The sequence below is a fragment of the Corvus moneduloides genome, chromosome 15, assembly GCF_009650955.1.
Source record: "Corvus moneduloides isolate bCorMon1 chromosome 15, bCorMon1.pri, whole genome shotgun sequence".
Classification (NCBI taxonomy): Eukaryota; Metazoa; Chordata; class Aves; order Passeriformes; family Corvidae; genus Corvus; species Corvus moneduloides.
This window is the reverse complement of record NC_045490.1, coordinates 16,502,838-16,528,670: the sequence shown is the minus strand read 5'-3', so window position 1 is coordinate 16,528,670 and position 25,833 is coordinate 16,502,838. Positions and strand designations below refer to the sequence as shown.

Below are 25,833 nucleotides of genomic sequence, written 5' to 3'. Positions count from 1 at the left end.
AGGAGCTGCTGGTGCACACACAGAGCAGCTCAGCCTGTGCTTCTCCCAGCTCTGCTGTCCCAGGAGCTGCTGGAGAGGGCCCTGGTTCCAGAAGGGGACCCGACTGGCCAGACCCACAGGATAAAAACCTGACTGTGCTGCCCTGTGTGGGATGAGGGGGTTGGAGGTGCCATACCAAGGACTCCCACTGACAGAGTCAGTGCCCACAGGAGGCCAAAGACAGACAGCACCATGGGGAATAAATACCCACCCTGCAGACAGATTTACTGAAACAGCCGGGACCTAGTGAAGAAAATCAACTGTTGGCTTTAATTATTGCGTACGTCTTCGTCTCTAGGGCTAGGAAAATCTCAACTGGTAAATATACATTTCATCAGAATGCCTTTGGCTGAAATACACCATTAGCACATTCTTCAAAGTTACAACAAAAGTCTTAGAAATGTTAAAAAGGGATTTTTTTCCTTTACTAAAATAAAGGAGTGCACCCCCCACCCCGACAAGGCGCTAGGACGGACAGACGGGAACTCGTGGCTGTGCAAAGCAGAGCGTTGATTACAGTAACAGAAAGAAGTCGGGACAGGAGTGGGGAGCCTGCATAGCGCTCGGTGAGCGGCAGGGCGGCAGCGGCGTCAGGTCAGCATGTCCCAGAGGCAGCAGCAGCAGAGCGCGGTCCAGCACGCCGTCAGGCAGGCGCTCTCGCCCGTGTCGTCCCTCCGCCGCTCCTCCACGACGTACACTGCGGGCAAGAGGGGCTGGTGAGTCCGAGCAGCAGCCTGCCTGTGACTGCCGTGCACAGTCACGACACGCAGTGAAGAGGACAAGAACCAGGTGTGGCCCAGCCCCCAGGTCAGCTTTCCAGGAGGTGGCAGCTCCCTCAGCTGCAAGCACCGCTGCAGCCTGTGAGCCTGTCCGCTGGGACTAGCACTGCTGTTCCCCAGCAACTGCTCCAGCCCTACCACACACAGAACTGTCTCCTTCCCTAGGATGACAGGGCAGGGACCAGTCCTTGCTGCGGCTCTGTGTCCCTCCTGCATGCGAGGGGACTGCCAGCCCTGTCAGCTGAGCGCCCGAGGCACAGGCGAGGAGGTGGCAGTGCAGTGACACCTCACGGGCCAAGGGGCAGGTGCCCCAACGCTCCAGGTATGGCCTCATGGACAGAAACCATCCCTGCCCCGAAGCTCCTGGCAGCCTGTGGGGATTTGCTGCACACTGCCAACTGCTTGAGCGCACAGGAGGGAGCCCCAGGTTTGGGTGGAGCTCTCCAGGCAGGGTCTCCGACTTGAGGCCAGTGTGCTGCTTGCTCTTTGTGCCAGCTCCTGAGGCCCATTAGGACAGGAGCAGTTTATCTTTGGTTCCTCCTCGCTGAGCCCAGGCTGTCACACCCAGACCTGCATCAGTCGGAGGGCAGGCAGGTGACTGTCCTTCCTGACAGCTTTCTTGGGTCTGATCGTTGTGGTCTGTGCAGGAAACGTGCCCTCACACTGGAGTCCAACCCAGGCAGGCAGCTAGTGCTGGCAGGCAGAAGCCTGGGCAGGACACAGCTCATGGCATTGCCCTGGCCCTCCCACGGGCTTGCTTTGTGCTCGGGAAACCATTCCCCAGTCACTCCTTAAGCTCTGCAGAGCAATGGGTGGAGGATGTGCTCCAGCTTACACAATGCCAGAACTCTGACACCCCCAAGGGAGGCAGAGAAGGAGAGTCCAGCACCCCCCAAACGTCTGTGCTTGCAGACAGCTGTGCCCGAGCCTCAGGCAGCTCCCTCTCATCAAGGGCAGTAAGGGACAAGAGGCATCCTCTGCACAGGCAGAGCCCAGCTCCAGGGGAGCCCCTGCATGGCATCAGCACAGCACTGCTGTCCCCCTTCCCTCTGGCCACTCAGTCACAGCAGCTGCAGCCCTTGCTCCAGGAATGTCAGCATGTACATTCTTCTCCCTTCAGCCCCAGGAGAGGTGGCAGTGCTGTGACGGAGCAGGAGAGGTGCCACGCGCTCTCCTCCCTCAGGAGCTGCTGTCCCTGCCCGCCCCTCCAGGGCCCAGGCTGGCACCTCCCAGCAGGAGCAGAGCAGGACCTGACAGAAACCTGGCTGCCTGCGCTGCTGCCAGGGGAAGCACGACCTCCTCCCCACAGCCCCGGGCAGGGCTGTGCCCAGGGCCAGCCCCTGCCACACCCGCAAGGAGTGCAGAACAAGGTCCATGACTTGTGAGCCCGGCACCCTGGCTGCCTCTTTCATCCCTCTGAAAGGGTGGACCACGGACCCATCCCATCCTATCCCAAGGGGAATACATCCCATGGCACACAGGACTTTGGCCAGGCCCTTCTCTCCTCCCGCAGCCCCAAACCTGCACTCAAAGCCATGCCTGGAAGACTTGCAAGGAGAACATGGAGGCCTGTGAGCCTCGACCTTACACAGCAGCGTGTCAGCAGCTCTGTCCACTGCCTGTTCTGCATGGAGAGGTGACCCAGGGGCTCGGTCTGGGCTTTATTCTCCTGGTGGATCCAGGAGCTCTAAACAAGCAGCTCTTTGGTGCATTTGTTTGCTCTAAGAAGGTCCTGTTATGATCAGTGGAGGCAAAACACCCACCAAATACTCCAAGAGTCCTGTGTAAGATGGTGACATCCCTGTGCTGGAGCCCTGACACAGCCCTGGCTTCCAACCAGCTGCCAGGCTGCCATTCAAACTGTCCCACCTCTGAGCCATGGCGAGCTGGATTGCTGCTGCCAGAGCACTGCCATACCCAAAACTGAGGGCTCCAGTGCCCTGAGACATCCAGATCCACACAGCAGAAGGAGGCTGCCCCTTGCCAGTTACAATCAGCTGTCCAGGACTGCAGGGATGCAAGAAGTGTTTGCCTGAAGTATTTATGATTAATCCATTAGAAGTTTTAAGCTACAGCCAAGTGTCAGGGACACGCCAACAAAGCACGTCCAAGGCATGTAAAAGGTGCTGTTACACAACGCTTGCTGAAATATTAACCGGAATGGCTTTCCCAAGCTTGGGCCTGGGCAGAGGGAGCCGGGCGCTCTCACCACGGCTGCTCAGCCAACTCGTGTGGGACAAGGGGGTCACAGTGTCCGTGGGTATCACCTCCTGTCCCTGCCAGCCAGCCCTCTGGCACTGCCTTGTCCTGGAAGGGGCTGCCCGGAGCCAGCCGAAGGACCAGGCACAGCTGCCCACTAACAGCTGGGGGCAGGACTGGGACAGGGCAAGGGACAGCAGCCATGTCAAGACCTTTCCAGAACTCACCATGGGTTTGGGGTGAGCCTTTCTGTTAGAAATGGTGAAACAGCACTCACGTTTGTTCCCTCACTTCTGCGAAAAGCTGGAAGCCACTTAAACCAACAGCACATTGTGGCAAAAGCACCTTTTGGCAGAAACCCTCTGAAAAAAAGCTGTGGTCTTCCCCCATGACAGGCAGCTGTTGTACTTCAGCAAACCCGCTCACCTTCCAAGTTCAAGGAATGCCCCAAAGATAGCACCTGAAATACACATTTGAGAAGTTGCCGCCTTCCACTGCAGAGCTCCTCTCCAAGGAGAGCAAGTCTCGAGGGCAGCTCTGCCTCTGCCAGCTCACGGGAGCTGCTGCAACCACTGCTGTGGTCTGAGCGTGCACACCATCAACACTGGACACATTCACACGTGGAGAGCATCTGGGCAATGCTCTGAAGAGAGACAGCCACCCCTCCCTCACAGTTTGTGAGGCTTTCTTTGAAGCCACATCAACGCTTCAGGAGTTGCAGCTTTGTCGCTGCACCACACAAATTGCCAGAGAGATTTTAACCACAGATACACAGCATTAATGCTGAACAGCTTTTCTGATCTGGGTGTGGGGCTTGCAGAGGACAGAAGAGGAGCAGAACAGCTGAAGGGTGGTCAGCTGTTCAGCTACAGCTACCAACCAGCTCAAAGACAGGCTGGATGAACTGCTCCCAGCCCAGCCTCTCACTGAGCTGGACACACCCTACACCAATCTGCTCATTTTGGACACCTGAACGCTGGCTTCAGAGCACTTACAGAGTGACACAAGTACCACAGGACATCAAGAGCATGTGGTGGCACCTTCACCCACTCCTCCCAGGCCATGCAGTAGTGCTGTACAAACGCCGTGTCAACCCCCAAACTCCGTATCCAAACCTCCTAAAAGCATTTTGTTGGGAAGTCTTGCACAGCCCATGACTGATGCCAAGTCCCCCCACAGCTTCCCAGCTGACTGCAACCAGCAGGATTCCACTGACAGACATCAGATCTTCTGCTGGGATACCTTTGTCAACAAAACCCAATCCACAATCTGCCAGTGAAGGGAATCGTGGCTTTTGTGAGATTCCTCAGTGCCTGAGTGCCTCCAAGCTAAAGCCACCCAGTTTTCTGTGGCGAGCCTTATTGGGGACCCTCATCAGCTGCTTTGTGCCTCTCTTTTAGCCAAGGTTGGGCACTCCAACCACCTCCAGCACAAAGGGTCCTCGCCATTATGAGCAGAAGCCTGGTGGCCACAAACAGAAGAGAAACAAGGGTGATTTCTCTTGGAGGCACTAGACAGCACTCAGTTCTAGGCTCCGGTTTTGATGGTTTCGTTGTTTTTTCTAAAACAGGATGGGAGAAGGTATAAGCTGAGAGACCCTCCCACCTCCTAATCAGCCTCAGAGTGTAGAGCACAATGAATCATGCTTACCCCGAAAACGGGGTGAGCCTTTCCTGTAATCACTCCCTGTAATCACACAGCAGTGGCCTGCACAAACCAGTGCAAATAACTCCCACTTTGTTTTTAAAACAAATACTACAATACCTTCTTATTTCATGTACAGTCGACTTTATCTTAAGCATACACATTTTGTTTCTTCTCATACCTAATTGATACGTTAATCATTAGCTCCATGAGGGAGAGGAATGAGCTGTACTTTTCACCCGGTTTGGCATAAACTAAAATGGTGAGCTTAGACTGCAATGCTCCTTATTGCAGTGCTTTACTGGGTCTACAAGGATTGCAGTGCAAGGGCACTGGCTTTGATGCCAGAACCAGTCCATCCTCTCCCAGGGCCCGCATACAGACATCACTGTCAAGGTACCAACTTACCTACATGGGGGTAGTGATGGTGCCTGAGAGCCCTTGAGCTCCACAAGCTCTCCCAGAAGTCCTGCTGCACATGACAGGGGCCAGGCCCTTGCCTGGGCATTTCAGGTATGACAGGAATGACATCCAGGCACAGAGAAGCCAGCACGGGGCAGGCTCAGCGCCTGGGGAACAGGAGGTGGAGAGCAAAGCCCAGCATCCACCAGCTGCAGGGACTCCCCTCCTCTTAAGGTGGGAGGGCTCAAATCACATTGCCCTGAAGTTTACTTTCCTTTAGCCCAGCTGTGTGCCAGCACAGACCCCTCACCTGCACTCCTGGCTGTGAGGCAAGGCCTGGGGCACATGAGAGGAAGCAGCAGTAAGTAGTTTACAATCACTGCCACTGCAGCCCCAAAACCCTCCCTTCCTGTGCTATCAGAATGGCTGTTTGCCATGGGAACAGCTGGTCAGAGCAGGAGTATTAGTTAATACCAGAGTCTCATCTGGGAGGGAGTGCACAGCAGAGAAGGGACCCATAAGCCTCTTCCCAGTTGTCAATTAAGTGGGTTTTATCACAAGCCACTTCTGCACCAAGAGCTTTATTTTCACTTCTTCAGCGAGCAGGAAACTGCTCGCCACCGTTTGGAATGATTTTGTGCTGCCTGAAGCAGATTGCTAAGTCAGGTCAGCCTGTGCATCTGCTTTTACCTTCAAACCATTCTCACCCAGGTCCTTGGAAAGCTCTTCTGTTCAGGATGGAGGCCAAAGAAGGGAAAGTCAGCACAAGCACACCCAATGGATGCAGAAGTGACAGTGACTGGAAATCAAATGTCCAAGAGCCATCTTTGAGGTGCACACTCTGGTCTGCAGACCCAGAGCTGCAAGAGGAAGGAACACCCAGCCATGACCTCCCAGACATCCACTTGTCCTGAAATAAACCCCACACAGGCAGCAAGTGTGGAAGAAGAGATTTCAGGACTGGGGAACAGGGACTAAACTTTCGTATGAGCTGCCACCAAGGCTGCTCTCTGCACCAGGCCTCTCCAGGGCACAGCATGGGCACAGATGAGATCTAACTCCCTTGGCAAGGAAAGCATTTAATTGTTCTTTCTCCTCTCTGGGGGTATTTGCTCAAGCCTAACAGCTTCAGGCCTGTTATTTTCCAGCCCCCCAACTCCTTCCTGCCCAGAAGCTTTCACTGTGTGCACAGTCTCTACCAACACCACACTCAGATTTCAGGAAATACCTCAGTACACTCCTGAAACAGATACCACAGCCAGATGGAAATTCAATAGCCCACTTCAAGCAAGAATCTTCCAAAGCTTCAAAATGCTCAGGACAAGTTTCACAACTCCCAGCTCCAAACACAAATGGCTTCTGCCAGAGCCACCCGAGCAGAAACCAAGTGTCACAGAATGAAAATGCCACGGAGTACAGGCAGCTCCACCTGCAAATCCCCTCTGCCACCAGACAGCCACTGCTGACCCAGCCCAGATTTCAGCCTGGGCTCAAGCAGAAACGACTGAAGTACAGCTGCCCACACAGGTATCAGACCTGCCCTTTTCCATGGCCACAGGCCTGGGTTCAGGAGTTGGAAAATTCCTGCCTTTCTGTTCCCGTAAGTTTGAGCAGCTCTGACGCTCACCCTAGAGAGCTGTTTCAGCTTTCAGGAAGCTGAACAGGCCACACATTTCAGGGAAATCACTGAGCAGGTGAGCCAAGAGAGCACTTTCCAGAGCCAACGCTGCACTGGGCAAAGCTGTTCCCCTCTCACACACCAGTCTGGGCGCCAGGCACGGGTTAGGGCTCAGCAGGAACCATGCAGAAGATTTTCTTGCAGCTGAGCTCAGGACTGGAAAAGATGTTGTTTCCTCACTTGAACACAGAGGGATGTGCGATCCTTGAGATAACAAAAGTGATACTAATCAGCATTTATGGCGTATCAATGCGCCTGGGAAGGATTCAACACCCCAAAAAGCAGGGCTACAAGCAATCCTTACAGGAATCAGCACACCTTGTGTATTGAGTGTTCAGGTCTCTGCAGGATGTCAGCAGGCATCAGCCAGCTCTCCAAAGCACTACAAACCCCAGCACACAGGTTAGAAAGTGCACAGGACACATGTCATACGAGAAAAAAACCTGTCCCTCAGCTCAAATGTACAATAATTCAGGGCTTCAGACCCTTCTAGACTACAACAGATGAGAGACATCTCCCAAAAGTACAGATTTTGAGAACTTCCTCTAACACTTTTTAAAATCAGTAAAATCTTAATTTACTGTTAAAGCAAGGAGATGTTTTTAACCTAGTCAGCCACAGGGCTTAAGAACAGCACAATCCTCAGCCTGTGTCAGTGCTTACACTGAAAACCAGCATCAGTCCTAGAGTTAAACAACACCTGGCTTGGAGGGATTCACAGAGCACAAACTTCATCTTACAAAGGTCTTGCAAGCGTGTTCTGGGTGACTGACAGGAGAGGGACAAAGCCCAATTTAAAGCAAAGGGAACACGCCCCCGTGAGATCCTCCTTGTGCAGCCCCACAGGGTCAAGTACCACAGTCTGTGCAGTGTCTGCAGTGCTGGGAAAAGGCCGTGCATGATTTGCTCCTCACCCAGCCTGGTGCCCAGCTGACAACGACTGCAACAGCAGCCTTGTTAAATTCAGCCCACGGTGTTGTCAGCCTTGGCCTCCTGAGGCCAGTTTGTCTGAAGCTTGTTTTCAGATACTGGACCTGAATTGGGAATAATTTTCTTTGCATCAGGTTGTTATCAGATTACTCCCTCCTTGAGGGTGAAAAGCAGTGAAGGTGAGGTGAGACAGCAGCCCCACGACTGCCCTGTTTGCCAGCCAACAGCCCCCGCTGTTTGTGCAGCCAGGGACAGAGGGAGGGATGATACAGCAGTCCTGGAGGAGAGAACGCTGGGTTTTAAAGCACACTAAGGAATGAGAAGCAGATAAGAGGACAACTGCCAAGTAAGATTTTTTTTTTTTTTTTTTGCAGGACTCCAGCATCTGGAGTTGCAGCTCCTGAAGGCACAGGAACAGTTAAACTAAATGTTCCAACAGACTACTTAGAAAGAGGTCAACAGACAGAAAGCCTGTCCTCCAAATTAACTCCTGCTGGGGAAGGCTCAGCTCCACATGGTTTGGGAAGCAAGGGGGTAACCACTGAAAGGCACTGGAAAGCCTCACCAGAATGATTCTGATCCCCTCCTTTCCACACTGAGACAGGTAAAGAGGAAAAATCATCCACCCCTCCAGCAGCAGGCAGTGCCTGTATCTAGGTGACCTGTTTATTCTGCAGCTGGACAAACATTAGGAGGCAGACAGCATCACTGTGACTATTACTCTTATCGCAGACGGCTTTGCTACAAGTAATCAACCTCCAGAAACAAGATTTCCACCCTGTGTGTACAATGGCTCAGACGCAATGCTGAGCTCTGTTTGCCCGCAGTGCCTGCTGACAGAGCCTGGTTCCCTTTGGCACAGCATGGAATAGCCTCATCCATCACATTGGCATGTATCAACAGGGAGGGGGGAAGAAATTAAGCTGGTCAAATTGCTAACATCAGCTTCTGCTTTCAAAATTAGTTATGTCACTTCATACTTCGGCTCGTTCCACTTCTTTTGAAAGTATACCATAATCAGCTGCATTACATTTCACCTCTAATTTACACAGACAAGAAAGTACCAGCTGAGCAGTCACCAGTTACTGTGGTTTCCTTATGCTAGTTGATAACAAATAATGAAAACACTGGTGGGGAAATGAGATATTTTCTGGAACAAGATATTTTCCTCCTCCTAAGCAAGCCCCTGCTGTAAAGAAGAACCTGCTCCCTACACAATGCGGCACACAGGAACCACGTTCCTAAAGCTGTGTTTCCCAGCTTTGTTCTGGTGCAGGCAGCTTCCCTCTACCCACACCAAGCACCACGTGGCACGTCTACCCTGTTCCAGGAGCTCACACCCACATGGACTTCGTGTGGACAGACACGGAGACAGCCCTCAGCCTGGGCAGCAGGAAAACTGGAGCCAGAGATCAGCAGGTCAGTTCCCAGCGCTAGGAGGCTGAATCACACACCCTTAAGGATAACGTCCCTCAGGCTCAGCATATACATTATCATCTCTAAAGGCAAAGGTCAAGTTGTTTATTTCTAATGAACAACAGCCAAGTCAGTTGCCAGCCCTTGCAAGATGTAAGAAGTGGGGTTTCTTTGGAGACTTTGGTATCAGTAACCTGATCGAGCCTAAAAGCCATCCATCCAAAAAAAATAAAGCCATGAGGTCTTCTGTGACACCTCAGCAAGTCACCAGTGAGTCTCCAGTTCACTGCTCCTTCATGTGGAGAAAAAACATGCTTTGAGGCCTTTCATGGCCTGAGGTAGCTGGGGTGACTCTGAGGGGGTGCAAGCTTGCACACACTGGCCTCCATCCCCTCTGGGAGAAGGGGCCAAGGAACACTGTGATCAGCTGGAGTCTCCCTGTCCCACGGTGTCGTATGGGGGTGGCCACATGGGAGTCATATGGCCACCACCACTATGTCTTAACACATAACCACAAGCTGATTTCTGCACCCCAGATGTCCTCGTGGCTGGCTAATCCTGCACAGACAGTCCAGAGGGGAACACACGTGTTCTCCTTGTCCAGAGCTGTTCTGGACTGCAGCTTCCTCCAGCAAGCCCTTAGGTTTGTCCCCCAGTTCAATGGCATATTGAAAAGATGGTGACACCTTCCCTTTCTCACCTATTTGTAGTGGAGTCATTGCTCACTGAACAGCAAGAACTTTCCTTCCTACCCTTGCCAAGCACAACCCCAGCAAGAGGGGCTGAAGTCTCCAGCCTGGGCTAACAGCTCCCACCTCCTGAGGACACAGAGAAACGGGTGCTGTGGGTGGGGAAAGGTGTGGCTGCAGCACACATGGGCAGTGTGACTCAGGCCAGTGCTGCTCAGCCTGGAGTCCTTCACCAGCAGCCTTTGAAACAGGCTCAGAGCTCCTGGGCAGTGTGGGTGACAGAACCAGCAGCCAGGTTAAGCTGCTTCCCTGTTACACCTCAGATACAGCTTTAATACAGAGAGTGGGGCATGTGAGGTTTTTTTTACTTCTCCAAGGGCTGAGTGGACAGGCTTTGTCCATTGCTATTCCTGATGGGCTACAAATTAAGATGAAAAAACACCATCACCATAAAATGCTACTTTACCATCAGATTTTGAGAGCTCAGCAATAATCATTTCCATCTGTGTGATCCACTCAAGACCAAAATATGATAAATAATTACTTCCACACATTAGCAGTAGCACATGGGCTACGATCTACAACATAAGAGCCCACTTTGCAGTTTGCCCACACAGTAAGATTATGTAAACCATAAAATTTAAAGTATACCAAATTTCCTAATTTTCACTGTGGACACATGCTTATTCAGAAATACTAATGTACTACTTGGAGTAGCTTAATTCATTAGATTAAGCAAAGTCATGTAGGAGAGTAAAATATCCACTCTGAAAAGGAAGCATCCATGCAGTAGCTCTTCCCAGATAAGTGTTTGGAAACACCACAGGAAGCCACATGAAATCATGCTAGACCAGCCAGGCTGACTGCAATGCCTTGATTAAATTTAGATGTCAGTTTTTTATGTTAGAAGTTCAGCCACACTAATACAGATACATAGCATTAGTGTAACAGATTTATAAAAAAATAGCTTTTTTAGAGACATCCACTCTCAATTAGACGCTCCTGGGGTTCTTAAACAAAGCCCCATTGAAAGCTCTTTTACAGCTTCAGAGGACAAAGGTCAGGTTCCAGTTTGACAGACTGGCCAAAAGGGAGCAAGGGGAGAAAAAAAGGGTGTTTAACAGAAGGAGAATGAAGAAAAAGAAAGCTTTTGCAGAGAAATGCAAAATTATAGCCCTGACTTCACTTTGCAGACTTAATAAATGTGTTTAAAATAAATGTGTGCCATCCAGAGGGACCTGGACAGGCTGAAGAGGTGGGGGCATGTGAACCTTGTGAAGCTCAGCTGGGCCAAGCAGAAGCTCCTGTACCTGGGTAGGGGCAATGACAAGTGCAAACACAGGCTGGGTGGAGAAAGCAGCCCTGGGGAGGACTTGGAGGCAGGGGATGATGGGATACTGGGAAGAAATTCTTCTCTGTGAGGGTGGTGAGACCCTGGCACAGGGTGCCCAGAGCAGCTGTGGTTGCCCCACACATGAAGTGTTAAAGGCCAGGCTGGATGGGGCTTGGAGCAGCCTGGGATAGTGGAAGGTGTCCCTGCCCATGACAGGGGGTTGGAACTGGCTGATCTTTAAGTTCCTTCCAACTCAAATCATTCTGTGATTCTATCACTTTTTTACGTCCACTTCAGCAACAGTGGAGCTAATTAGAGGCTCCCAAGGTGGGTTCAGAGACCACCTGTAGCTGTGGGAAGGCAGTTCAAGGACAAGACTTACCAGAAGGTTTTTAATTTATGGATTAGAGTGCTGCTTCTGCAGAGCTGAACTTGTGTTAGCTTAGGCTTAACAAAATCAAACCTCCTGCAGAACAAGCCTGGGCTCTCAGTGCAAGACGCTCAAACACTTCACTACTTGTCCTCTCCAATTTGCCAGCCTATTCTTTGTGCTAGTCCACAGGTTTGTGAGCAGAGCAGAGGACATTCAGTGTCATCAGTTCCCTGATCCAGTTTGATATGAGATCCTTCAAGCTTCCAAGGCAGCAGAACTGTCTCAAAGCCAGACTGTCCAAAGGAACAGTTCCTGTCTCCCTTCAGCCTCTGCCAGCACATCCCTTTGTGTGGCTACAGCAGCAAAGCAACACTGGCACCAACCAAAGATGTTCAACATGGAAAACAAGGAGTTTTCCCCCACCCAGTACTAAGAAACATCTCTTAGCCACCCCAAAACCCCAGGGAAAACCCTGATTACATTTTGATTCCATGTGATGGAAGTGGTGGGAAGCATCACCATTGCTGCTTCCTCCTCCTCCTCCTCAAAGGCAGGGTTCTCACTCTGTTACAGAGGAAGTTGAACTCATGATTTGCCCTCAATTCAGGTTCTTATTCACTCACACCAATTGCTCACTGCTTAAATTTGGGCCTTCTCGATAGACCCACACCAGACTGTTCAATCCCACTGAACAGTCCACCTCTCTCAGCTTCTCCTCACAGAAAGGAGGAGAAGCTCTCATCCCTTAATCATCTTCTCTGCCTCTCCTCTGACAATCTGAGCCTGCAGCAAGCACTGCAGTGAGCCCCAGGAGAGCTGTGGGTGCCAGAGCATACCAATGTGCCATATTGAGGGGACGTGGCACACAGATGGACCAGCCAGCTGCCAAGGGAAGGTGCATCATCCTCCCTCCCTTCCCCAGAAATCTGGGTTTTTCCACAGAATGATAATAACTTCAGAAAAAACCAAAATGCCCAGGAATGAGCAGATCACTTGGACAGATACTGATGGGCTCACGAAAACCGAGGTCCATTAATTCAGTACGAACTGCACATTTGAATATTATAAGCTTTAACTGTGCAGCCTTTGGTTGGAACTCATCAAACAAGAGACAGGTGGAATGAGAGTTGTGGCAAATCTAAAGCCTGTATAACAACCTCAGCTTAAGGATTCCCTTGAGGGATCAGCACGAAAGATGTTTGGCAGTATTCTCCAACAACCAGAGAGAGAACTGTGAGAGCAGCAAAACAAAGCAGGAAAACGAGCTGTAAACAAAACTGCTATTTCAAACAAGTCACCACCTCCTCCAATACATTCACCAGCCTCCTTTAGGGCCAGGTGCTGGTGAACATATTACTTCAAGGTCAGCGTGTACTCATGTGAGGCAAACAGGTGCCCCAATGTCACGCCGCGGCTGCTCGGTCATACCTGTATTTTTCGGCCCATCCGCGTACACCGGTCCTGGAGGTGGAGGTGCGTTCTGCCATCCATACTGGGGATATCCTTGGTAGCCTGGCTGGCCCGGCTGGTAGGGCCCGGTGGGTCCAGGGGGATAGCCGGGGTACGGGCCAGGAGGGCCCCCCGGCTGCTGTGCATAGGGTGGGTACGGGGCAGTTGGGCCCGGGCCGGGGTACGGTGGAGGATTATCGTAGCTCATGTGGGATGCGGAACCTGTCCTGCAAAAGAAGGAAACAAACAGGAGACCTGGTTTGCTTTTGTCTGCTCATCCACGACCATGTGAGTTCCACTGCAGACTGCTCTCCAGAGAGCCCTACGTTGTGTGAGAAACAGACTTCAAAATACCTGGTCAAGCAGCAAATTTATTTTTAACCCTATCACGGGGGTAGGGATGGGGTTGAAGTGATTTCTCTAAGTGACACGAGTTTAGCTCAGCAGTAGTAGCATGCTGCTTTCCAGTCATGCATCAGCTATTCACCCTAAGTCTTGCAGCAGCAAAGCAAAATCCTCTACTTCCACTCATGATTAAAATGCTTTTAAGAGAGATTTAGAAGTGATTACTTCATGTTTCTGTCAATATTGGAAAGGAAAACCATGGAGAAACGCAGCCTGTTCCAGGCACTTGATAGCTTTGACATGAGAAAGAGTGAACACAAATGTCCATTACGCTTCTGCTAATTGTTAAAGCACCCAGACCAGCACTCTGGAGCAGGGCAGTATGGAATAATTTCCTGATGACACTGTACCCCAGCACGTTGTGTAGTCTTCCAGTCATACACAACTGAATCATTAAGCAGCCACAAGGAATTAGGGCCTTGGGCTCAGCCTCACTCAAAAAGCAACACTAAAGACACCTCAGAGAGCTCATAAAACCCATGTCATGCATTACTCATGGCACAGCCATCAGAAGACAAGACTGTCCCAATACTGCAACTTTAATGAACCTCTAAGCAGCATGACTAAGCAAACCATTTCTTACATTAGGCTTTTGGAGCTTCTCCCTGTCTGAGAAACAGAAGTGTATATTAGCATCCTACGCGTTCAGGAACCTTCTTGCCCGAAGCAGCGGTAGCCTGCTATTTCCTTCCCCTATTACAGGGTGCAGACGGGTCACCAGTTGCCCTTTGCTACACACCTCCTCCCACACGCCACAGGGAGAAATACCAGGAGCACAACCTGCCTCTGCCAGGCTTGCAGTGGGAGGGGCTGGCCAGCAGGATCGCCTTTGGATGGCACTGAGATGGGCAAGCAGCCGGACTGCTCAGCCCTGCGCCCCCGGGGACGGGCAGCAGAGACCATGGGCACAGGCAGCGAGCTCAGCCTGAAGAATTTCACCTTTGTACCGCTACCACCGGAGCCCAGCGCGATGTGCGGGGCAGAGGCCAGGCGAGCCCAGCCCCTGGGGCTATGTTTAGCTGCCGCAGTCCCTGGCAGTGTAGAGCGAGCTGTTTGTTTACAGCCTGCTGTTTCATCACCTCAGAGCGCCGGCTGTCCCTCCCCAAGGAAGGATCCCAAGGCTCCCGCTTGTTTACACGCTGCTCCTGCCCGAAGGTCGCCAGCGCGATGCCAAGTGGCACCGCGGGGCTCTGCCCCGCACCCAGCCCGGCTGAACCCACACAGTGCCTGGGATCTAGAGGCTGCTCCAAGGGAACAGGGCCGCCGTCCCGTCCAGAAGGACACCGAGAGCCCTTGAGGCTCACAGGCTGCAGCTGTCACTCACCTGAATTCGCCCGAACGCTCCTCATGGTGTGCGAGCCAGGCACAGTCACAGAACCACAAACATGCTGAGCTGGACAAGGATCACCCAGCCCAACTCCTGGCTCTGCATAGACACCCCAGCAATCCCACCCTGTGCCTGAGAGCATTGTCCAAGGGCTCCTGGAGCTCTGGGGCCGGGACCATTCCCTGGGGAGCCTGGTCAGTGCCCAATCATCCTCTGGGGGAAGAACCTTTCCCTGATACCAACCTAACCCTGCCCTGACACAGCTCCAGCCGTTCCCTCGGGTCCTGCCCCCGGTCATCAGAGTGAAGAGATCAGTGTCTGTCCCTCCTCTTGCCCTCACAAAGAAGTTGTCCCACGTAACTGCTAAGGCAGTGCTGTACCCTGCAGATGACATCTTTTAATGGCTTTGTCAAGAGTTTTAACTGCTTAACCAATGTCTGGGATTACAGGAATTTTATCTATGGCTTGTTTTTTTTCCCCCACTGCTAGGCCAGCCAGACCACTTAACTGCTCACTTTAAAACAGACAAGCACAACATACACTTAACTCAAGGCTCTTTAACCACTGCACTGCAATGCAACCCCCCTACCAAGTCTCTAGCAAGGAAATTCTTTCTTCAGGAAGGCAGGGAAAGGCAGGCAGCAAACCCTACAACTCACTTCAATGCAATCAATTAGAGAACTGGGACACAACAGGCCACTAATGCTCATCTAACCCAGAAAATCATCCCAAAATAACATCCAAAAGCAAGTTTCCAGGGAAGAATAAGGCCAGAGCGAGTGTGTGTGTGTACACCAACAGAGCACTGCATGTGGCAGAATAACCATTTGGAGCCCAGGCATGGCCCAGGCAACCCTGTGAACCCCCCTGGTTTGCTCAGGCTCCCTGAGCCAATGCACAGCTGCTGTGCCTGCTCCTGGCACGAGAGGATCCAGGGCACTGCTGCCTGCCTGGTGGAAAACTGCCTCTTGCTCCATCAGGGTGACTGCAGGAGGTCACCCTCCTGAATTTAGGTTTGCACCAAACCAGGGAGGTGGCATGTGGGAATGCCCTGTTCCAGATCAAAGAGCTCCAGCCCAATGTCGGCTCCTTGGGCAGGGGACAACCTCTCCATTCGTGTTCCCCTTCTCTGTTCAAGGGTGTAATTTAGCATCCTAGCTACAAATATATGTGTTTTTATATACACACACACACTAGGCTTTCAAAGGCAGCAAACAACAGAACATGTTTTGTTCATAAACCTTAAGAACCCTCGGGGCTTAGCTTGCTTTGATGAGCACTGTCCAGCTCCAGCAGACTCACATGGATTACTTCAGTTTTTCAAAGTCCTTCTGCCCAAGAGGACGATCAACCCAGGCCACCCTTTCCAGGGAAGGTTAGTCTTCCCTCCTGTCCCTTTATATGCATCAATTCATTTATCCACATTCAATATCATTGATATTTTAGTGCTGAAGCAAGGGTGAACACATGCTGTGATTCTTCAGCTGGCTGTGAACTCAGATTCAGTCAGTGGATAACACTCAGCCACCCCACTGCTCCCTTGCCATGGGACTGCCAGGGGCCACCCTTCTCCATCAGGACTGGCCATTCACTCCCTTTGTTAGCCAAGCAGGGAGCCTGCTCCCTGTCCTGTGGCTGCCTGGCCTCTGGCAAGCATCCAGCATGGGAACATGCCAGAATCCCTTTGGAGCCAGTGGGACCACACAGGTAACAAAGCACCTCTGCAGAAAGGGCTGAGATGGGGATCAGGTGTGCCTGGTAAAGCTCAGAAACCCCTGAAAGAGTGTGGTAAGATGAGAGTCTGGTTAAAACCAACAGCCATGGGGATGAACAAAACCACCTGCACATCAGCAGCTCTGCAGAAATGTCTGTGAAACAGTGAGAAGGAGTTAAAAATCCAACGGCTTGAGCAAACAGGGAAGTGGCAGCATAGGGAACAAGAAAGAATTACTAGTGCTCTTTGTTTACCAGCTCCATGTTGGCTGTGTCAAAACAGCTTTTGAAGAGGAGGAAGGTTAGGAGTGGAGGCAGTGACTGAGATTCCACCTGCTGATATGGGAGAGGGACTGAGGGGAAAACTGGCCAGAGCCTACTAACAGCTGTACAGATGCCTGGGCAGAGACAGCAGAACAACAGAACAGAGGAAAAAATGGAGATTAAGAAGAGCATATTCCAGGTTGAGGGTAAAGTAACATAACTGAGATTAGGCAAGAGATAAAAGAGAGTGTCCAGCATGAACACTCAGCAGCCACTGGGGATTTGTCTGTGATGAGTGAGGAAAGCCCTGAAGAATTCATCAAGGTATTCAGCAAACCCAGGAGGAAGTTGTGGAACCTAAGTTCTCGGAAAGAATCTCTCCTTGTCCCCCAGTTTCACTGCCAGTACTTGCTACACATACACACACCCCTACTCGCCCTTTTTGAGCTGTGTGACAACACTGAGATTTCCTTCACTCTCATGATCTCATACATGATTTCACATACTTCCTAGTTCTATTTACTCACCTGGGTACGTGTTTGCATGGCAGGGATTTGCAGCATGAAGCAAATACTTTTCAGAGACATACCTGAGCTCTTAGTCAAACACATCATCAAGCTTTGCTGTGGGTTCTTACCCCAACTGGTAATTCTGTGTGAGCTGCAACCAGGACCAGCCCCTGTGAGGTTGCATCAGAACTCATATCTGTGTGTTTCCTAGTGAGCACCTCTCAGAGGCAAAGCTCAAAAGAAAGAAGCCAACCATTAGTGAAGCCCTTTGTTTTCCATGACGCTGCAGGAGGTCCAGCAGGAAGAGCCGGTACAAAGCTCAATGGTCCCTGCACAGCCTCACTAGTGCTAAACTTCATTTAGTACTAGACCCAGCAAACAAAGAGATTTCCTTGACTGTCACTAAGTATTTGTCCCGTCTGTTGCTGCTTAACAACAGAGAAATTGCTAATCCATCTGAAGAGAATGGCAAACCACGTTCCTATTCCTCCTCCCCACCACATTAGTACTTTTGCTAAGGAGCAAGTTCATTAGTACATCGTTTCCTTAAGTCATCTTCAAACTCATTTGTTCTACACTGCTGAGTAAACATTATTTCCCCTACCCCAACAGCAGGGTTTCATTTTTAAACAAGCTGCTTATCACACGCCAGAAGGCTGCACCATTGCTCAAAAGGTCTGCAAACCAGAAGCCACTGAAGTACGGGGTCGTATAGGGAATGCACATAGCACCAGATGTGTGTGTACACACAGAGGTACCAACAGGCAAGAAGCACCATCCTGTGTGAGAATATCAGTCCTTCTACAGGTGTAACCTGGCTCTGGCTAAGGTTTAGCAAAAGGTGCAAGTTCAGAACTATAATGCTTTGCATACACTACACACAAACAGATATATATTTAACCTGTCCCTTTTGGCAACCAATCCTTAGAGAAACAGATTTCACCATTAGACTTTGAAAAAACTTCTGATCGCTTCACATTTACTGCCTTGTAGAAGGCCAGCAAACCAAGGCAGCTGCTACAGAACTAGTCAGTCACTGCTCCTGATCCTCCTCTCCCAGCACACTCATGAATTTATTATCTTTTTTGTTTTCTCCAGGCATCTCTCCTGAGCTGAAGACTGTCTGCTTCAACAGAGCCTGCACCATTCCTTGATTATTCTTTCCAGACATCATTGTGCCTTTTAGTGTCACCATTTGTCTAGGAGGAAGCAGGCAGACTCTCTCTGCACAGTGCCACAGCTGTCTTCTGCTTCCCACCCCTTTCCCAGCCCACTCCCAGGGCAGCTCTTGCCATCCATCAAGCTAAAAACAGAGCTCAAGCTGCACTGTACTAATTGCAACTGCAAGATCCTTCCAAGTGGGAATAGCTCCTGTAGAGCCTGTCACTGCACACGTACAGCTCACAACATTGCTCACCCAAGTGACAACACACAGTCTCTTCCACCATTTCACTGGCTCTGCCACAAGCCTCTGAAAACAGCCTTAGCTTCAACCTGGGAATGTCTCACCATCCACAAGTTGCCACCTCTAAAACTAGGAAGGAAGGAACAGGAAGCCTAATTTAGATGGCATGTGCAGCCCTGAGGCACAGCCTGGGGGCCTGGACAGGGAGGACTTCTGGTCAGAAGGTAACATGGTGCAGAAAAACAACCAAGAATGAAGAGAATAAGGGGAAGCATGATGGAAGAAAGCTTTTCTGTTAGCACAAGGGATGCCCAAACAAAGACCCTTCAGAGCCTGCCAAGATGACCCAGTTTCACCCTTTTCCCTCCTCCAAAAGGCCACGTACAAGGCTGGCGCTCCCAAACATCTCTTGAGGTCAGAATAATTACAGCCACCATAATTATTGCCAAAATGACTGGAGAGCAGTAGGAATCTGCTTCTTCCTGTTGGCACCTTGTTACCTTGGCAAATCTGAGGAGAGCATTTTTACACAGTAGGTGTCCACAGCTACTAATCACCTGCAAAGAAATACCAATCCCTACGGACAGCTGCCTGCAAGTCAGATCCTTCAAATCCAATCTCCAGAGCAAGAAAATCCATTAAATAAAGAGCTGTGCATATGGGGTGAGAGAACAATCTAACCAGGGTACTGAAACAGGGCAAAACACCTTCTCTAGCACAGGGAACAGTGCAAGAAACAGCCCTATGAAAACAAATGGGCGATTAGTAAACTAAAAAAAAACCCAAAAACAAACCACCAACAAGAAAAACCCAAAGGAAATCAGCAGTCTGGAACACAGGAAAAAAACCCCATAATGACCCAAAAGCAATTAGCAGATTTTTGGAATTTAAAGGCGAGAAGTTGTTTTTTTTTTAGGACAGCAGGACAAGCATTGCACCTCATGCTGCTGTAGTCAGGAGGAATCACCTTTTGGGTATGGCAGGTATTGATTCAGCTGGTCTTTGCACAGATGAAGATGGAGGGCACGGTGAGAGACCAGACCCTGAGAAGGACAACTGGGGCACCCTGATATAACCCACCCCTTCCAATGCCTGCAGCGCTAGGAAGTCGTTTTCCAATACAGAGCTCTAATGGAAAGTACATTTAACATCAGCAATCCAGCTCCTGGCAACCAGCCTAGCATTTAAATTACATTTCATATGAACAGCATCCAAATGAAAAAGAGCACAAGTGGCTCTTAAATTGCACTGGCTCTGTGTTTCCCTCTCACCAGCTTATTTGTCAGCTCCATTTAGTGATTGTACGAAAGGTACGTTAAGGATAAATTGTAAGAGATTCCATTCTTGCTCGGTTTGCTTCCAGGAAAAGCTTCCTCCCTGGTTTGCCCTCCCACTTCACCAGGTAGCTCCATCAGCCTAGAGAAATAGCTGAGGGGGAACAAGAGCTGCCCCCACCTTTTCTGACAAAAGCTGTTCAAAACTACTTTAATTTCCAAAATACAGGTCTAGGCAAAAGCAAAAAGCCCAGCTTTGTGCTGTAAAAGGAAAAGCTAAAACCCACTCCTCTGTTGAAGCCCATTTCCTTAAGAGGTGTCCTGGACTCCAGGACACTCACAGTCCTTGAGAAGAGGGGCATTTCCTCACATTTAGTTGAGTGGCTGCCAGGCACTTCCTGAACAAAACAACTGCACCTGTGTGGCTGAAGCCACCAGATCAGGCAGCTCTGTGCACTGAACAGTGGTTTGGATGAACAAGCATTTAACCCTCCTGAGCCAGGTATTCCCTCCTCCTGGTGTCCTCCATGCCCTCCAGGGTTCTGAAGCCTGCCCACATGTGAAAATGGAAAGCCTAACTGATGTTTGAGGCTGACACTGGTGTACCTATGAACTGTCCCAGCTCCCCAGTCCCATCATCTGCCCTTCCTTCTTGGCAAAACCATAATGGATATGCCCATTTCCAGGTGATTCTGGTTTCAGAAACCAGGATTTGATCAGCTCTAAAGGGCTGTAGTCATGCTGACAGTTTTTGCCTCAGAGGCAACATCCTTTGTGGAGCTTCACGGTCACAGATCTGCCCCTGCTGTTCTCCACAGAACTCTTATCAATGTACCTTCACACCCACACCACATTCATGCCAGGATTTTCCTTCTTCAGACAAATGTCAGTGTCTCATGAATTGTTACTAACACACAAACCTCTTCAGAAACACTATCCATCACTTACTGCCTGCAATATGCTGCCCACTGTCTACCTACATGTTCTACACGGCAGAAGGAAAGTATGAAGCTGACATAGTTCCTACAATAAAAGCATTAGTGGAAAAAAGAAATCAAATCCAATGCCCTGCTACTGTTATGACATGAACTGCATCCTTATGGGGAAAAAATGTCAATTGTTTCAGACATCTGATGAAAGGTTTTAGAAACATATACTTCAACACCAGGAACTAACAATTACAAAGATGGAAAGCATCACTTCACAGCCCCTCAGGTGGTGTCAGCCACGGCACTTGTTGCTGACATGCCAGGTGAGACTCTGCCCAAGTACAGCAGTGCCTGTGGCAAAACCCACCAAAAAGCAAAGTCCTTTACACAGAAATCATTTCAGAGAGAAGCATCAACATCTTGATTTCAGGTTTTGAATGCTTTTGAATGCACTGCTCTTGTTCAAGTCTTTGTATAATATGTTGCCTTAGATAATTCCAGAAATAATGACTACAGCTTGCTGTTAAAGTGGTGCATTGACTGCTTTAAGATGCAACAAATACCAAAACAACAACAAAAAAATCAATGAGAACATCTGATTGTCAGGTTAAACTACACCTGCAAATAATAGTTGAAGCAAGGAGCTTTGTTGGTCGAACTGAGAAGAGAATGTGAAACAAACAGTATGACTGGCAAGAAAACTCGTAAGCACAGATAATACATTCATATGTTATTCAGATGGTGTTGTGGCAGCATTCCAGCCATGGAACAGCAGCAGTCTTTCAGGATAACTTCACCAGCTCTGAAACACTGGTGGATTAAGTGGAAGATACTACCCAGAGCCCATGATGATTTTCTAGCACCTCAAGCAGAAGCACACCAGCAGCAGCACACAGCTCCCAAGGCACGGTCATGTTGCTGTGTGCAGACAGAAATACAGGCATCTTCTACAGCTGAGATCTCATTAGTCAGAAAGAGATTTCCATGATAGGCTGGAAAATGGAATGAGACTGAGATTTGTCCGCCCCCTTCATGTTTTCTCACTTTTTCTGCTTTTCTATATCCTTCATGTGGCTCTACCATGATGCTTTACTTTGCCTGTAGGGCATATGCAAGAATCCTCTTTAACGTCTGCTTGTCACGGGCCGCAGTTTCTCCCATACCAGTGGTCACCAAACCAAAAAAGCCTTTGTCTTACCCTGTTGGGGGCTGAAAAACGTCTACACTTCAGGGGACTGCCCTCAATAGCTGGTAAGACCAAGTAATACCTCAAGAAGACATTATAATCCTAGTGTGCAAATCTCTCTCTCTGATATGTAAGTGACAGAAACAGCAGCTTTTGCTCAGCAGTGGTGGTGCCTGGCATAAGGAATGCAACAGACCAGATGCTTCCACGGAGATCCGCTCCTCAAAGCCCTCTGCAATCCTGACCAGCTGTGCGCAGGCACTGGAGCACAGCACTGCTCCCTCCCAGGACAGCACAGTGGTGGCACTTCCACATAAGGGGACCCCAGCTGGGAAGAGCTCCCAGGATACAGCTGTGAGGGTAGCCCAGCATTTCCTGCCCCTCAGCACAGGTGTGAGGCCAAGCCCTTCACCCCGAATCCTGGGGAAGGCAGCCATGCTGGGATGAGCGGGCTCGGAGGCTCCCAGGCTGCCTGTGGGAAGCCAAGCTGCTGCCGGCAGGATGCCAGGCCTGGCAATACTGACCGTCTGCTTGAATGACTCGGGCTCCTTCCTATCTTTCCCTATTCCCAGAAATGACAGTGCTATTTTCTGCTCATTGAGCCACTGGGTTTGAGGTCAGAAGCAGGAAGTTAAGACAGGATATGCAACCCAGAGAGTAGAAAACATCAATACCAACAGTAGCGAATGAGCGAACCTGCTCATTCAAGGCTCCAGCTCCCACGAGAAGTTTTCAGGGACCCCTGATAAGCTTCCAGCCGTGCCACACACAGATCACAAACAGGGGGCAGGAGAAATGCAGACCTGTTTCTTGAAAATCCAGAGTTATACGAGCTTGCTCTGCCCTCGTAGAAAAAAAAATCAGGTAACATATACATCCAATCCTGCATAGAACTACCCCGAGAACAGGCAGCTCCTCTGTTTACAGCACACAAAGCCCTCCAGGTACTTCTCCATCACCCCGGTGCAATGCTATGAGCAGGAACATCTCTGCTTACACTCACAGAACAGCTCTGGTTGTCTGAGCAGCAAACCACTGCCCATTTTAAATGTAAAATGGACCTGGGGGGACACACGGCAGCAAACCAGCAGAGCTCTCTGCTCTGACTGACGCCAGGGCACCACCTCGCAGGGTCTACTCAGCACACACAGAGCCCCCACCCATGTCAGAGCCACTCCTTTACACGACAGTCTCCTCTTCGACCTCTGCTGCAAGGACACCCACCAGCCTCTGCAGATTATCAGTTACAGCTCTCACACCATTTGGGGAATGACGAATCAGTATTTAACAAAGATGGCCTTTATAGCACATGAATAAGGGGCAGAGTGAAACAGACTTCGTGCTGCAGAAGTTCCTGTGCTTGGTAAAAACCACTATCCTGCGCAATAGATGACTATTATCTAACATGCACATTAATCCCTGACTGTCCCCAAAAAGCACTGAAATACGATCAGTAGAATTTATAAAGTCTCAGTGTTTTCAGCCTCCTTCCCAGTCTACCTGATACAGTAATATTATTATTATCATCATCAAAAATTTCTAGGAAGAGTCACTTATTATTTAAGCAACTGATGAGAAATACCCCTTTCCCAGCACAGCAGCACTTCCCACACCTTGTATCCTATCACTGTATTTACACAGCACAAGGAGAAGGCAGCTGCTCAGCACAGTCATTATAACTCACCCACACTTACTACCTTACCCAGACTTACCCTACTTACAGTCAGGTTGCTCACACACGTCTCGTAGTACAGGCATCAAAAGCAGAGAGCATCTCTTTTTTTCCTTTCAGATAAAGCTAAACACGAATCTGGAGTGAGTGGGACAGCTCTTGGCACTAGCCCGGACAGAGAGGGTCTGCCCACTGCCATCAGAAGGGGTGGCAGATCCATGTGGCAGAGGAGAGGAGACAAGCGCTCTCCTTCCCTCATTCTCCTATTTCACCATGACATTTAATTATCCAAATGAGGTCTCCTCAGCTATAGGAACAGGAAACATAAATCCAGGACAACCATAATGGCTTTTAAACACACGATGCAGCACTATTATTTTTACTCCGAGTGCTACCATACCTCTTGCTCTACACTAAATAATCCTCAGCATCAGTACCACCCGCGCCCACCCTGCTCTCGCCCCTCGGTGCACGAACAGCCTCAGCCGGGCAGCACCGCGTCCCCCGCGCACAGGGCAGCGCCGGGAGCCCCCGCCCCGCTCCGCCGCGCCAGCCTGGGATTGTTTAGGGCACCTTTGGGACAACGACGGCATGGCCGGCGCTGTCAGACAGGGCGGGACCCCCGGGCTGGGGGACGCGCCTGAGGGGGGTTCACCGGGCTCCTCCTGCCCCGACCCTTCCGGAGCGCTGTCCCCAGCGCGGTCACCCACCGCAGGCTCCCAGGGACGGGACGGGACGGGACGGGCCCGACCCCTCACCCCGAGGAGCCTTCCTGCTCCTCATCCTCCCGCTCCTCATCAGTCCTGAGCGGCCCCGCGCCCGGCCCCGCTCCCCCCCACCCGCCGCAGCTCCCACCCGCGCCGAGCCGAGCCGAGCCGAGCCGCGCCGAGCCGAGCCGAGCCGAGCCGAGCCGAGCCGCGCCGCGCCGAGCCGAGCCGAGCCGCGCCGAGCCGAGCCGAGCCGCGCCGAGCCGAGCCGAGCCGAGCCGCGCCGAGCCCAGCCGAGCCGTGAGGGCGCGGCCCCCCAGCCCCTCACGGAGCCCCGGTACCTGCGCCCTGCGCGTCTCGCGCCGCCACCCGCACCTGCTGCGCACCCCGCGGGGCGGTGACGTCACGGGAGGCCCAGGCCACGCCCCCAGCGGGGCAGGCACGTCACGGCCCCGGGCCCGCCCAAGGGGCGTGGCCACGACGGGGGCGTGGCCGGAGGGAGGGAGCCGGGTGGAGCCGGGCCATGTCCGAGCCGTCGCGGCTGTCCGAGCTGCTGCTCTTGTCTCTGTCCTGCCCCGTCCCTGTCCGAGCTGCTGCTCATGTCTCTGCCCCTGTCCCGTCCCTGTCCCAGCTACTGCCACTGTCCCTATCCCTGTCCCCGCCTCCATTCCTGTCCCTAACGCAGCTGCTGCCACTGCCCCTGTTCCTCTCCACGTCGCTGTCCCTGCCTCTGTCACTGCTGTTGCCCCGGCCCCGGAGCGGAGTCTGAGGAGCCTGAGGTTGGAAAGGACCCGCGGGGCTCCGGGCCCTGCCCGTGGGGAGGGGGCTTCCCGGCAGCGCAGCTGAGCGGGGCTGAGCAGGGCTTAAGCCAAGGAAGGACAGCGGGGTCAGGGTGGGCATGGGGGGCTCGGGACGCAGCCACAGCCTGCTCGGGGCCGGGGTCAACAGCATGGGACCCGGAGAGCCTCGGCCCCACCGGGGACCCCCGGGCATGGCAGGGGCTGGGCTGGGCCCCACAGCCCCCCCACGCCGCCGCTGTCGCTTCCCTTCCCTGCGGGGACTGGACGGGACACCTGGCTGGTGACCGGGACCTTTGCACGGGCGCTGTCGCCTTCTGCTGATAACGGGACGCGTGGGTAGGAGAAGGTCCAAGCACAGAGCCTGGGAAAGCAGTTACGGGTTTGCCCAGATAAAATAGGTCAAGGACACAGGTTGGAGTGTTCAGTCACCGTCCCTGCCCCTGGCACATGACCGTGACTCACAGTGGTGGCCAGCGGCGAGGGGACAGCAGTGGCCGCCTGTGGAGTGACGCTGTGCCTGGGGAGCGTGAGGTGGGGTTGGGGACTGTGGTGGGGACGTGGCTGGGGACAGTGCTGGTCCCCAGGGAGTAGAGCAGCATGACCCTGCTCCTGTGCTGCTGTGCATGCTGAAACCAGCTTCCTCTTGCCCACCATCGAATAGCAGATCAAATCAGGCCAGCATTAAGCTGGGTCCCTAATGAGGCTCAACAA

General features: G+C 51.6%; 1 protein-coding gene across 3 annotated transcripts; it reads right to left on the bottom strand.

The window, feature by feature from the left end:
* Window positions 1-283: 283 nt before the first annotated feature.
* Window positions 284-24,766, bottom strand: CYSTM1 (cysteine rich transmembrane module containing 1). Of its 3 annotated transcripts, none has more exons than XM_032125097.1 (3): window positions 24,664-24,766; window positions 12,911-13,158; window positions 284-736 (listed from the first exon to the last, which is right to left on the bottom strand). In XM_032125097.1, the coding sequence occupies exons 2-3, from the start codon at window positions 13,137-13,139 to the stop codon at window positions 630-632; spliced, it is 336 nt and encodes a 111-aa protein (XP_031980988.1). In that variant the 5' UTR covers window positions 13,140-13,158; window positions 24,664-24,766; the 3' UTR covers window positions 284-629. The 3 variants fall into 3 exon arrangements, with proteins under 3 accessions (XP_031980988.1, XP_031980990.1, XP_031980989.1); XM_032125099.1 differs by having other exon boundaries at window positions 24,698-24,758; XM_032125098.1 differs by lacking the exon at window positions 24,664-24,766 and adding an exon at window positions 23,656-23,680.
* Between the last annotated feature and the right edge of the window lie 1,067 nt (window positions 24,767-25,833).

Excerpts from the sequence above, each read along its gene's own strand:
- CYSTM1 (XM_032125097.1), bottom strand. The coding sequence starts at position 13,139 with ATGAGCTACGATAATCCTCCACCGTACCCCGGCCCGGGCCCAACTGCC. Across the intron at positions 737-12,910 it reads GGATGGGCCGAAAAATACAG|TGTACGTCGTGGAGGAGCGG; the intron begins GTATGACCGAGC and ends TCTTGCCCGCAG.